General features: G+C 45.7%; 1 protein-coding gene across 2 annotated transcripts in view; it reads right to left on the minus strand.

Moving 5' to 3' along the window:
- The window catches only part of MAML3 (mastermind like transcriptional coactivator 3), a 395,961-nt gene extending 383,212 nt beyond the window's left edge, over positions 1 to 12,749 (minus strand). For both annotated transcript variants that reach the window (XM_036078949.2, XM_036078948.2), the window contains exon 1: positions 11,361 to 12,749. In XM_036078949.2, coding sequence (XP_035934842.1) covers positions 11,361 to 11,831 — 471 coding nt within the window. In that variant the 5' untranslated portion in view covers positions 11,832 to 12,749. The remainder of the gene's footprint in view (positions 1 to 11,360) is intronic.
- Between the last annotated feature and the right edge of the window lie 882 nt (positions 12,750 to 13,631).

Genomic DNA, 13,631 nt, shown 5'->3' on the forward strand with positions numbered 1-13,631 from the left:
GAAACGGAATGCCTAGTTGATCAAATCACTTGGTAGAGAACGACCTATAAAGTTCAGGTCCCCAGTCACTTTACATGCCTACCCTGGGTTTATTTCTGTGGTTCAGGTAATTGCCACCTACATCCGGCACAAGCTTCCAGGTCCTACCGCCCTGTGACAAAGGTGAAACATGAGGTGGTGATAAAAAAAAAAAAAAAAGGATAAGGAGGGACACACAGGCCAGAGGTATATGAGGCCAGGAGAGAGCAAAGCGGGGATCCTCATTATCAAATAGCAGGACCAGCACCCTGCGAGAGACCACGTATCTTAATTTTGACTCCTGTTCAAACTGATCCTATAACCTAAAGGAAAGTCAAGTAGGTAAGGACTGTTCCTTGGCAGAGCATGGTTATTTCAAAAATCCAGCTATTCGCACAACCTTTTCAAGAAAGAACACTTCAGGCAGGTGAAGGCAGAATAACGCTATAGCCGAGAACCCAGATTCTGGAGCCAAACTGCTCCAGCTATATAAACACACAGACTATACTTATTAGCCTCTCGGTGTAGGGCAGCCGCTCTGCCAGAGGTAAATCAAAATGACCAAGAACTCCAATCAAGGGCAGTCTTCAGACCATTTCAGCATACATGTATGATGAAAACTGATAGGACTTCTCACTGTCTAAACAAACGCTATAAGGTGACTGTCGAGGCAAGTCCATTTTGATGCATTTTCTACAGTTGGCCCGGTCAGCAGGTTGTTATTACCATGTTACACAGATGACTGGATTAGTCAGGGTAATTTAACCTGTAGGAAGTGGCAACTCACAGACCTTAGATTTTTACGACCACTCAAACCCGCTCCCATTGGTACCCCAGGTACTAGAGCACCCAGTGAAATACATTTTACAAATGAAGCCACACGGGTCGGTGAAACACAAAGCTCGGGAAAGGTAAAGAGAACTATAATCTCATTCAAGAAAGTGAATTTCCCACTTTCACTGCATGAACAGGTACTGGTTAACTAGACTCCTACTAACTTCCTCTTCAGGACCAGATGAAAAGAAGGAAAGTCATTCCTATAAGATACGTTGCCAGATACACAACCTTTAAAAACTAACAATGCTCACCCTAGACTGCAAAGACCAGCACCAGTTACTAGAGTTGACACTTTTTTTTTTTGAAGCTGTATTTTTGAGGAAACACAATTATCATTTGCTCTAAAATGGGTTATAGTAAGATTCAGGTGCTATATTAAACCATATTAGATTAAAAGGTTTTTTTTTGGTCAACCTTTTCTTTATACATATTACATATATAGAAAGAAATCCAAATCTGTGCTACAGAAATGCTCACATATGTATAAGGAATATATGAATAAGGATGTTCATTGCTGTAACGTTTAATTGGCAGAAATTGAGAAACTACAAGAGTGTCTGTCAATAGAGGATCATTTAATAAATTATGGAACATTTATATTATGGAATGCTATACAACAGTTAAAAAGAATGAACTGATATATATATACATATATATGTAATGTTACGTATATTTATATGTAATGACTTGGACAGATCTCCAAAACATATTATGTGGAAAAAGTGTATCTCAGAACCATATGTACGATTCCATTTGTGTAGAAAAAAGCTAACATGTGATGATATACAATATATAGTATATATGTAAGTGAACAGAAGAAGGTCTGGAGAGAGAGATTATAAACCATGGTAACTTCTGAGAAGGGGGTAACATGAAGGAGAAGAATTAAGTCACTTCTTAAACTACTTTCACTTAGCAATTTATTCAACAAATATTTTGGGTTCTTCCTATGTACAGTAGGTCTTTTTCTAGTCATGATGATATGAAGATGAATAAAGAGACAAAATCTCTGTCCTCACTAACTGGTATTTTATTTCTATATTGTTGAAAAGTTTTATAATTTTAAAAAGATGTCATGGGGCACCTGGGTGGCATAGTCTGTTTAGTGCCTGACTTAGTTTCTGCTCAGGCCATGATCTCAGGGTCATGAGACCGAGCCCCGCGTCGGGCTCCATGCCTAGCTCAGAGTCTGCTTAAGATTCTCTCTCCCTCTGCCCTCCCCCCGTGCACTCGCGTGCACGTGCGTGTGCTCTCTCTCAAATAAATAAACCTTAAAAAAAAAAAAGTCATAACCCCTTCTCCAACACTTAGCCAACTGAACAACTTCTGCTGAACATTTTCACTCATCAAGACAGCCCATTTCATCTTTGAACAGGTTTAATTTTGATATAATTGTGTTTTTTTTAATATTAAACCAAACCTGACTCCTAATAACCACCAACCACTGATCCTAACTTTATCCCCTTGAGGCCATAAAGAGCACATCTAATCCTTTCTTCACTTGACAGCCCTTCAAATATTTTAAGAAAGCAATCATACCCTCTAAATCAGACTAAACACCTCCAGGTCTTCCAACTGTTTTTCATATGACATGGTTTCAAGTCCTTGCACCTTCCTGCCTGCTTCTTTCTAAATGTTCTCTTCTTTGTCTAATTTCCTCTAAAAGCTTGATGTCAAGCCGTGATCATGGTGCTACAAGTGTCACCTAGTCAAAAAAAGGAAAGAAAGATGATCACCTGCCTCTTTTTTTAACAACCTTAATCTTATTCCCCACCACACCAATAAATCCTCTCCCCACACAAAGAGGTTTCATTTGAAAAATAATGAAATATAGAAAACAATGCAAGAAAACCATAGCCACAGAAAGCTTGCAAGAAGATACAAAGCATTTAGCACTCTAGGATTTTCCTAAACATGAGTTTATTAATGACTTCCATTAACGTGTTCTCATAAAACCACAAAACCATTTCAAACAGCTAATCGGAACCCGGAAACCATGTCCCGCAGTGTGCATCCAATGAGAGCAAGGATGCCCCTTTCACCATGGTATCCCCAGTGCCTAGAAATCGTGTCGAAGATGTAGCAGTTGCTCAATACCTAGTCATTAGATGTTGGCTTATGCCTGAGCGAAACAAGCCTCCAACGACTCAACTTTACGTCTGCACCTGCAGAGGAGGCGAACAATTAAGTGACGTGCAAGTAACTCATAAAAATAGGCCTAGCATTAGCAGAGTGCCGTAAAGTCTTTGGGACTCTTACATATATACATATTCATTCATTGGGGCCTAACAATCACTCTGTGAGGTACAAATAAATGATCACTGTTCCCCTTCTGCCAGGCAAGGAGACGAGAGGCGGACAGTCAGGAAGTGAAAAGTCGGATGGTCACGTGGCTGGAGCGGACATGCAGCACAGCGGCCCTTTACCTCGTTCCAAGGTACCCTCTGCCGCACTTCCTCCTTTCTCCACTCCTTAAGTAATAAGAGTGTTTTTGAAAAGCTGTGAATAAAGCCACACTGTGTATTTTCAACATCCTAGGGGAGCTCCTTATTTAAAGCAGGGTTTCTCAAGAGCAGCAACACTGATATTTTGGACCAGGTACTGTGGGGCACAGTGTAAGATATTTAGCTTCATTCCTGGCTTCTACACACTGGACCGCAGTAGCGTCCCTCCAGTGTGACAACCAAAAATGTCTCCCAACATTGCCAAATGTTCCCAGGGAGGGGAAGGGAGCAAAATCTCCACCGATTTAAAAATCACTGACTTAAAGGAATCCTATAAGTAGTAAATCTATCCAATGGCAGTAGTAATCATTTAAGAAAGCATGAAAATATTTTAGGAATGTGATTTTTTCCATATACAAACAATATTGCCATTGGCTCTTGAAAACATATATATTTGAGTTTTTGTAAGGTCTGAAGGTTCAGAATAGACTACTAAAAGCACACTTCACCTCTGTAAGCTCCCAAGACACCAGGACACTGTCTGCTTACCACAAATGAGCAAAACCGATCATCTCTCGTCTCTCCCCCTTGCCATCCATTCCAGGTGATGCCTCCAAAATCTTCATCCCCTTTTGCCTCAGTTCCTTAAAGCCCTTTCCTGGGAACCAATCCCTTTAGATTCACTCTCAATCACTGAGCTGCTTTCAGCATCTAACAAACAATCAAAGAAAGAAAAATAACCAACCACTGTGAGAATAAAGGGCACTGGCAGAGCTTGTCTCTTAGAGCCATGCAATCCTTTTGAGTCAGGGTTACAACACAGGTTGAATCCGCACAAACAGACTCACAGCACTTCAGCCTTTTCCTTTGAAGGGAAAGGAGCCTCTGTCCAGATATGAGTTTTCTGGAGGTGTTGAAAGATATTGTGAGAGGGGAGAAGAGATACACAGTAATGTATCCTAACAACGTCTTCACATGCACACGTAATCGCCTATATAGTTGAGGGCTGAAGGGTCCACAACATGAAACATTACACAACCAGATTCTACCCAACAGGGTGGAGATTTAAGGAATTAGAAAGGAAATTCTGGAGGCTGTTAGTTAAAAAATTAAATATTTCACTCCAGTTTTGTACAGTGGTTAAGCCATTCATTGCTAAGGAGGATGAATGTTCGTTATTTGTATTTTAAAAGATCCTACTTTAGCATAAAGGTCATTCCAACCAATGGGAGGCCCAATATAATTAAAAAGAAGTGTCTAAATTCTTTTTTTTTTTAAGATTTTATTTATTTATTTGACAGAGAGAGACACAGTGAGAGGGAACACAAGCAGGGGGAGTGGGAGAGGGAGAAGCAGGCTTCCCACCAAGCAGGGAGCCCGATGCGGGGCTCGATCTCAGGGCCCTGGGACCACGACCTGAGCCGAAGGCAGATGCTTAACGACTGAGCCTCCCAGGCGCCCCGTGTCTAAATTATTCTTAAGGAATCACTTTCCTTTTGTCAGAGTAAGTACTGCAAGCCTTTTGAGATTTTTATTAAATTCCCCCAAGAATAGTACACACAGCTTGCCTTAAAAAAACCTGAACCATAGCAGTAACTTCCTTTTTCTATGCACGTGTTATGTGGCCCTAAGGGAATGCTGTGCTTCTTTCCCAAATGGACTTGCTTATCCACAACTCAAAAGCTCCTCAACCTTTTAACAGATGGAACAGCCAGGTAGACTTAAGGGGGGGGGGGGGGAAGGTGTGTCCCTTCTCTGATCCATTAAATGGAACTATGATCTTTAAGTATTTATTATACAGCAAGCTCTCAACTCCATCCTCTAAGTAATTTTATCCAACCTTATTTGTTTAGTTCTTTAAGTTTTCCTAGGTTTAAACAAGAGTTTTTTGTTTTGTTTTCCTTTTAAGTTAGGAGAATTAATCAGTTCTCAGTGATAGCTGCTTTTCCAGAAGCTACATTTCCAACTCACAAACATGAATAATGAATTTTTGGAATGTGTCTGTCTGAAAAGCATGCTGTATTTTTAATGAAATTTAATTTGGGGGATCCTATAACTTTGGAGCAGTCATCTGTAAATCAGCTTTGTTAAAACAAACAAACAGAAACCATTGTCAACTTAGTTTCAAACAACAGGAAAGTAAAGCATATTATTTTACTTAAAATGTCAGGAGAAGGGGATATAACTCAGCCCAAAGCTGTTGAGAAGTCACTGGCATCAAGCCTAATGCTGATTAAAAACAAACAAACAAATAAAAACTGGTTATCCCCCTTAAACCTAGCTAGAATAATACTGAAACACCTACAAAGTATATACTCAGTCTTGGATGCAAGAGTGTGATTTAGCATTTTAACTTCTATGAAGCACTATGACCTATGTACCAATACTGCTGAACGAATGAACTGAAATTTTAAAATTCAGTCTATTCTCTATTATTTGTGCTAAGGAAGAGTAAATGGTATACAAAATCAAATCCATAATTAATCCAAAATAATTGGCATCCTCCCCAATAGTTTCATTAGTTATGAGAGGAGGAAGCCCTGAAATTAAATTTCTCTTCTTATTGCTTCTTCCCACTCTTTGGTAAAGGTGCTAAAGGTCATTGAAAAGACCAAAAGGTTGGCAGCAGGAAGGGAAGAAAAAACAAAGCAAGCAGCTACAGGGTCTGAAAACTGGATAAACAGCCTCTGATTAATAGAGTGAAAAAATGCAAAGCTATTTGGGAGAGTTAAAAGGCAGATATTATAAAAATCATGGGACTGAGTTTTAAATATGTTCCTCTTTATGAGATTTTGATGTCTGGTTGATTTCACAGTTCTCTATAATGAGTAATGTGGAAAAGATGACAGAATTTAGCCATCTTAAGCTCAAGAACACAGTACAGAACTGTTAATTAACAAACACAGAGCACTAATCACAAATAAAATTCTATGCTATTAAATAATATATAAGTACTTCAAATGTGTCCAAGAATTGCTATGTGATGTGCAAAATGGTTTATTATACTGGATTCCTTGTACGGCAGTAGCACTAAGATGAGAAAGAGGGAGAGATACCCCCCTATGTCAACCAATGGAAGAGCTCCATCAGGAAACCTCTTTAATAACAATTCGCTATTGGTCTCAGATATTTATGTAATGACTCTATATAACTCTATTTTAATGTTTAAAATTCTCATCTTTCTTCTTACAGAAATGTCAGTAAACCATATACCTGGACTGTTTATTTTCCTCATTTCAGGTAACACAAACCTACAAAGATTCTAAAACTTGCCCTTATAATTCTAATGAGTCAGGATGGGAAGTATCAAATATACCACCTGCCTGAAAACTCAGCTTTCCCTGGGAAGGAACTCAGCCCAGAGAGCATTTTGTAGATTATGATTAATGATTAACTAAATGTGCTTCTACGTTTCTGATCTCTAGCTGCCCAGTACTAAATAAAATGCACCACCACCAAAGAACATAAATAATATAATTAGATATGTATTGGAGCTTTAAAAAAAAAAATGTTTCTTAAGAATTAAAAGACAACACTTGTGAAGCACAGGGAAATGAAATTCCAGAAAGTTTTTCACAAACTTAAGGCACACCCTGTGTGGGCTATGGAAAGCTTTTCAAGAAGCAACTGTCAATCCTATCACCCAGGATAGCAGAACAGGATAAGCCAATGAAAAGGTTCCTATGAAAGATTTAGAAATGGTTTGACATTACAAGCCTGCCAAAAAACCTGGATACAGAGCCAGTAATCTACCTTCAACAGGATAAGAAATGGGAAACCAGATTCATTTATAAGGAGGTTTAGCATTGGACTAATATGTTGACATTTCCTGGATCTGTTCCAGGAATGGATGAGAAAATTCTGGATAGGTTGCTGTTTTCTCCAATACTCAGTAATTAATAAGTTTATTATCAATTGAATTTTATGTGATAAACTCTTCAGAGCAAGAACCACACAGATTTATGCAGTCTGTAAACTCCGTAAAAACTAAGCACACTTTGAAAGTTATAATGGCACTAACAGAGTGAAAAAGTCATGAAAACACAGGACTGAACCAGGTCAAGTAAGGCTACCACCATTTTGAAATTCTGAAGACTGCACTGTCATGCTTTTTGGTGTGCCTGAATGATTACACCTCTGTCAAGTCAATCTATCTTTGACTTGAAAATGAATCTGTGTCAATTGGAGTTTACCTTAGAATTTTAACCAGGCCTTCAGTTCCATGTACAGAGAATGAACAATGTCTCTTGTTACCACAAATAATTAAAAGTATTTTAGGAAAAGACACCTTTTTACCTGAGACTCTTTAATAAGTGAAATCAATAGTTCTCACCAACAACTCTTTGAGGGACAATCCCTTCTATACAAACAAAGTGCAAGTGTGTTGGGCGGAATGGGTAAATGTTATTTGACTGACTACATGTCCAGAAATTACCTTTCACCTGAGATACTGCAGCTTCAAACAGAGGCTTTTTTGAGCTCCCTGGTCTCTTAACAGGCAGGGCTATTAGAAATACACACAAAACCTAGGCTCCTTCTAGAAGCCTGGAACCAAGGAAGATTTCTATTTCACTTCACCCATCCTGCTTTTTGTTTGCTTGTTTATTTTTTTTGTTTTCATGCCTGTGCTTAAAAATGTATAAGATAAGAAAACAAATCAAAAGAGGTAAAGAACTGATTAGACTGCCTCCTTAACCCAAACCAGGCAGAAAGAGAACTAATCGATATTTAGTACTTTGGACATATTGGCCCTAAGAAGGTAAACAATAGCAATAAAACAGAAAAGAATCCTACTCATCTTTATTTTTATCATCACCATTATTATTATTTGGCTCTGCTTGATTATTGCTTTTCTTTGGGGTTTTCCAGATAGACAGCCCAATCTGAGAACTAAATGTAATTGCTCTGTGCCCCACCAGAGCCCAACTATAATCCAGCCGCCAAGTCAAGAAAATGAAAATTCAACATTTTTTTGGCAACCTCTGCTTCCAAGATTTTATCTCATACATAGACTAAGTTAAAGTACTCTTTCATTTCAAGGGCCAAGGTGAATTTTTAAACTAATTATTTTTAAAGAAAAAATAGCTTATCAAGAATGATGTTATTTTCTTTCCTTTTTGTGGTACATAAATGTACATGCAACTCTTTCTTTTTTTTACATGCAACTCTTTGCTTAAGAATTAAGGCTGTTTATTTTCATTACACTCATCACACATACTTCCCACTGATATCAATGGGAGATGTATATGTGAAAAACAGTTGAAGCTAGAATATACTGTTCCATACATAGCCTTGGCATTTACGTCAATCTAATCAATGGGCTAAATTGTCACAAAATTGACAGACAAATGCTATTTTTCAGGCAATCATTTTTCAAGTCTGTTAACTTGCTAAGCCGGGATTCACTATGATATTTACAGCTTATGTCTCCTCCATTCAAGTAAGCATTGTCTTTGCATTTTCAAAAGTAAGCTCTGGCTTGAGCTTGCCACCTCCTTCCAGGTAACGTCAGGATCTTCGACTTCCTTCCACCTGCGGGTGTGTTATAACCCGGGCGCGCACACCCCGAGTGCTCCCTCTCCCCCTCCGAAGGCCCACAGGGCAGCCTCGAGAGAACCTAACCCAAACATGAAAACTTTCTGGCCGCTAAGTCTACTGCTCTCGCCTGCGATCAAAAGCGACCGGGCACCGGGAAGGGTACTGGCTTTTGTTCCAGCGTTGCCCAGCTGGCGAGGTAACGCCACCGCAGTCCTCCATCCCGAAAGGTCGGGAGAAATTGCGTGGTGCTGAGATTTTGGAGCCTCACGGAAAAAGAAAAAAAAAAAAAAAAAGCCTATTTTTACGCAATTCGTGCGTGTGGGGTGTACAAACACACGAAAAGAGGGGGTGGAGCAGGCAGGCATGAAATTGCCAGCGCCTTTCAAATTCTACTTCAGTCTTAGGTTCACAAAGTGAGTCTCCCCATATGTGGAAGGGCGCGAGGGGGCGGGGAGAGGGAGACCACGCGGACTGGGAGAGAAATAGGTAGGAGAAGGGCACGCGAGATACGGTCGAGATGCAGGTCCGGCCCCGCCTCCGGGTACAATCAGAAAAGCTACAGTGTGTCAGTGGCTTTCGGCTTCCTGTTTGTAAAGCCAGAACCTCCCTCCCTGACTCCGGTGACAGACGTTCTTCCTCTACACAGAGTCCGCCTCTTCTTCACGCTCGGGGACTGGGGAGTGTGGGGCGCGCGGGGCGCGGGCGGCCCGGGCGGAGGAGGCAGGACCGCGGGGCGCAGCGCCCCTCCCAGCCGGGCGGCCTCGGGGGCAGAGCCGGGCCGCCAGGCGGACAAAGCGCCTCCCGCTCCCTCCCCCCACGGCCGCGCACCGAGAGGGAGGGGGAAGGCGGGCTAGAGGGATGTAGGAGGAGGAAGAGGAGGGGGAGGAGGGAAGGTGCAGCCGGCGGGACTGGGCAGGATCGCGCCGAGGAGGGTGGGGAGAAGGAGGGGCTGGGCGGCCTCGGAGAACGGGGAGGAGGGAAGGATTCTTGAAGCCCAAGATAAACAAATTGTTCCTCTTCACGTGCGGGGTGGGGGGAGGTGGAGAGGGTGGGGAGCGAGCGCTGCGGCCTCTCCTCTTCCCCTCCCCCTAGCCGGCTCTTTGTCACGGAGCGCCGGCCACAGTGCCGGGCGAAAGCCCGCGGCCGCACCGGCACCACCCTCGGCGCCGAGGACTCCCAGACCCGGGATGTGCGCGATGTATAAACCGCATACTGAGGGGGCCGCCCGCGCCGGGCGCTGCGCGGGCGATCGAGGGGCGGTCGGCAAAGGAAAAGGGAGACCGCGCGCGGCCGGGCCGCGCTCCTGGATTCCCACAGCCCGGCCCACCCCGCACACACGCGCAGCCCTAAGCCAGGAGGAGCGGTGGGGGAGGGGGCTGCAGACACCTTTCCCAAGCTTCCGGCCTCCCCCACCCCCACCCCCACCCAGAAAGGAAAGCAAAAGAACCGGAGAGAGGAGATAAGAGAAAGGATTCTACCCTCAGGGTTAGGGGGTGGGAACTGCCCCTTCCTCCGCGAGAAGTTAAGCCATTGGCTGCTCATCTACCTCGAACCCACCCACCCAGCCATTTAAGCCTCTTTCACCTCCCTGCTACCTTCCACTCCTCCGGGCTTATTAGACCAGCTTGGAAAGTTGGCGGGGAGCGGGGTGGAGGCTGAAGCCGGCTCGGTGCAAGCAAGTTTAATAGGAGGAGGAGAAAGAATTCCCAGCGGAGTTGCGTGGTCCGGACCCTGGCTGCAGGCCGGGGGCCTAGCTCTCCCCTGCTAACACCCGCCAGGCCGCTCCCCCCTGGACCCTCCCGGCCGCTCCACCTGCCGGGCCAGCCTCGGGGCTCTAGCGGCGAGAGAGCGCACCCGCGCCCCGCATCCGCGCGCGCTCCCGCGAACGCGTGCGCGCAGCCACCCTCGCTCGCTTCTCACCCACTTCAAAGTTCATTCACAAAACTCTCAGACTTTCTCAGCCCAAAGGGGGTGAGCTAGGGAGAGGAGGCGAGAACCTCTCCATTCCCCCCCCCCCCAGGGGTTGAGGGCCTGGTGCCCGCCCAGAATCTGCGACAGCATCAATTTCTCCCTGCACCCGGCGGATGTGCTGAGAGGGGTGGGCGAAGGGGGACGGGTCTGGAAAGGCGAAGCGGCACGGCAAGGGGTGGGGTGGGGAGTCGTGAAGAGGAGGAGCGAGGTTTCAACTCTGGGTTCACTCTCTTTCAAATCCGTATCTAAGAAAGGGAGAGGGGGGGAAAACTTTTCCAGTGCCTCACTCCGGCGCTCCTCCAGGCTCCCTCCGCCCCTCGCAGTCGTGACTGGCTTCTCCCCTCTCGCCCCCTCTTCCCCAAATCTGACAACCCTGACAGATTAACAGGTAGCGACGACGGCAGCTTTTCCCTCAGAAAAGTTGATGTTAACCCTTCGGCTTCAGCCCATCTCGCCACCGTGCAAATCAGACACCCGTTCCCCCCATATAAGAAGCTCCACGCCGCCCCCCCCCACGCGCGCGCCCCACGCCTGCTGCCAGTGCGCCCTCACCATGATCAGCGTGTGGTTCCTCTGCTCCGCCGAGGCAGCCTCCGCATCTTGCTGGGGTTTGCTCTGGTGCTGCTGCTTGCCCGTGCCGGCGCCCGATTTCTTGGCCCTCTGCTCCAGGGTCCGCTGGTAGAGGCTCACGGTGTCCCGGCGCTCCAGCTCCAGCTGCTCCACCTGAGCCTGCTGATACCTGTTCTCGCAGTTGACGTGGTGCCGCCGGCAGCCCTCGATGCGCTGGCGGAGCCGCTCCACCACGGTGCTGTGCTTGGGGACCGCCGCTGAGCCGCCGCCGGGGCCCCCGGAGCCGCCGCCGCCGCAGCCGGCAGCAGGGTGATTGCTACTCGGAGCAGCGGGAGTACTATTGGGAGTATTATTCACACCGATCCCGGCCCCGCCGAGGCTGCTGTTCAGGCTACTGTTGATGCAAATACTACTGCCATTCGCGGCAGCAGCGGGGGCTGCGAAATCCCCCATCCTGCTCCCCGGGCACACTATTTTGGAAGAACTTTTTTTTATCCACCCCCCTATCAGCCTCCTCCTTGGGTCCAAGAATTAAAATAGTTTAAGTGGAACGCGGGGGAGACGCAAGCACATGGATGGAAACAGCGATCCCGACGGGGCGAAAAAAAGGGGGAGAGATTTTGGGGTGGGTTTTTTTTGTTTCCTTTTTTTAAACTGTAAAGCTCGAGGGGAAAAAAGGGGGGTGTTATCAGAATACCATCAGACACCTATCAACAAAAAGAATCACAACAAACTGAGCCAGCAGCAAATCGGGTTGCAACTCAAGGGGAGATCCGCTCCTCTCCTGCCTTCTTTTTATAATCCATTATTTTCTAATAAATTCCAGGAGATTTCCGGTGGTTGGCAAGCGTTTTCTCCCTACGTACCGAAAAATGCACCCCATGTACACACACAAGCATATGCCTCCAGTGCGGACACGCGCGACACACACTCACTCCACACCGCATCGGAAAACGGCAAGCTTGCTTATTGCATTTTCCTTCCACAAAAAAGTTTTGGTGTTTATGCCGCCCCGTGTTCTCAAAGTACTTTGGCTGCTCAGTTGCATTTCACAGGAACCTAGATATCGAATCCTCGGGCTGGGGGAAGTAAACACATGGACAGTCCGAGGCGACTGCAAAAGTAGATCGGTGAAGTCCTTTGCAAAACGCCGCGCGGAGAGCAGCCCCTAACGCTCGGCTGGGCTGCCGCTGCCGCCGCTGCTCCTGCCACCATCACAATGATCAACTGCTCGCCGCCGCCGCCGCCGCCGCCGCCGCCGCCGCCTCCTCCTCCTCCTCTCGCTCCTCCACCTCCTCCTCCTCCTCCATGCCAGCGGAGTGATATCAGGACGCGCGAGCTCAGTAAACACGGCAGCGGCGGCGGCTGGAGGCCGTGAGACAAGCCGGGGGACACGGCGCAAAACCCGGCCCGGACTCTCACCCGGCAGGAGCGGGCGCGCACGCACCGGCACCCGGCTCCCGCCTCCCTCGCCTCGCCCTCCCCGCCCCTCCACGCCCCCAACCTCACTACTACCCTGACTGGATGCCGAGCTGCCAGAAAAGAGAAAAAGATTCTGGGGGATCTCGGGAATTAATCAACTTTTGACCTGTGTGTGTGTGTGTGTGTGTGTGTCTGTGTCTGTGTCTGTGTGTGTCAGAGTGTGTGCGCGCGCGCGTGTGTGTGAGCGCGCGCGCGCGCGAAGATGGCCGCGTGAACGCGCCTGGCTGGATTTCCTTATTCCAAGCGAGGTATCATGCAAGCCCAAGTTCTTGTTATACATTTATGCATTATATTGCAGAACTGTGCATGACCAGGCAGAAACATTGAAGCTTCACAGCAGTTGTCTGTCATCCTTACCCATGTGGAAAGAAAAAGACAAATGAGTGACTCGTTTTTAAAACCCAGGTAATAAGTCCTTGCTAGTAATAACCCTGCTTACGGACACTTGTTCAAACTCTAAGCCAGTCTTAACACACAAATACCGAATTCTGAACAAAAAAGAAATAGGCACCAAAAAACTTGGAATTTTATTTAATTCGCTGTACATGATTGTTGTTATTAAGGCAATTATTGTTTTACTTACCCTTGGAAAAAAATTAAAATAAAGCAAGCAGGGACTTGGAGGTGAGACTAACAGTACATTTTAACAGACTGTTTTGAACACTAGGTGCTAATGACAGCAGTAATTAAGGGTCCTTCGTAAATCAAGTGGAAAGATTGCAGATTTCATGGACTAGAACTATAGGAAAAACACAGCATTTCACAGTTTGT

Source organism: Halichoerus grypus, chromosome 3 (assembly GCF_964656455.1).
Source record: "Halichoerus grypus chromosome 3, mHalGry1.hap1.1, whole genome shotgun sequence".
NCBI classification, from domain to species: domain Eukaryota; kingdom Metazoa; phylum Chordata; class Mammalia; order Carnivora; family Phocidae; genus Halichoerus; species Halichoerus grypus.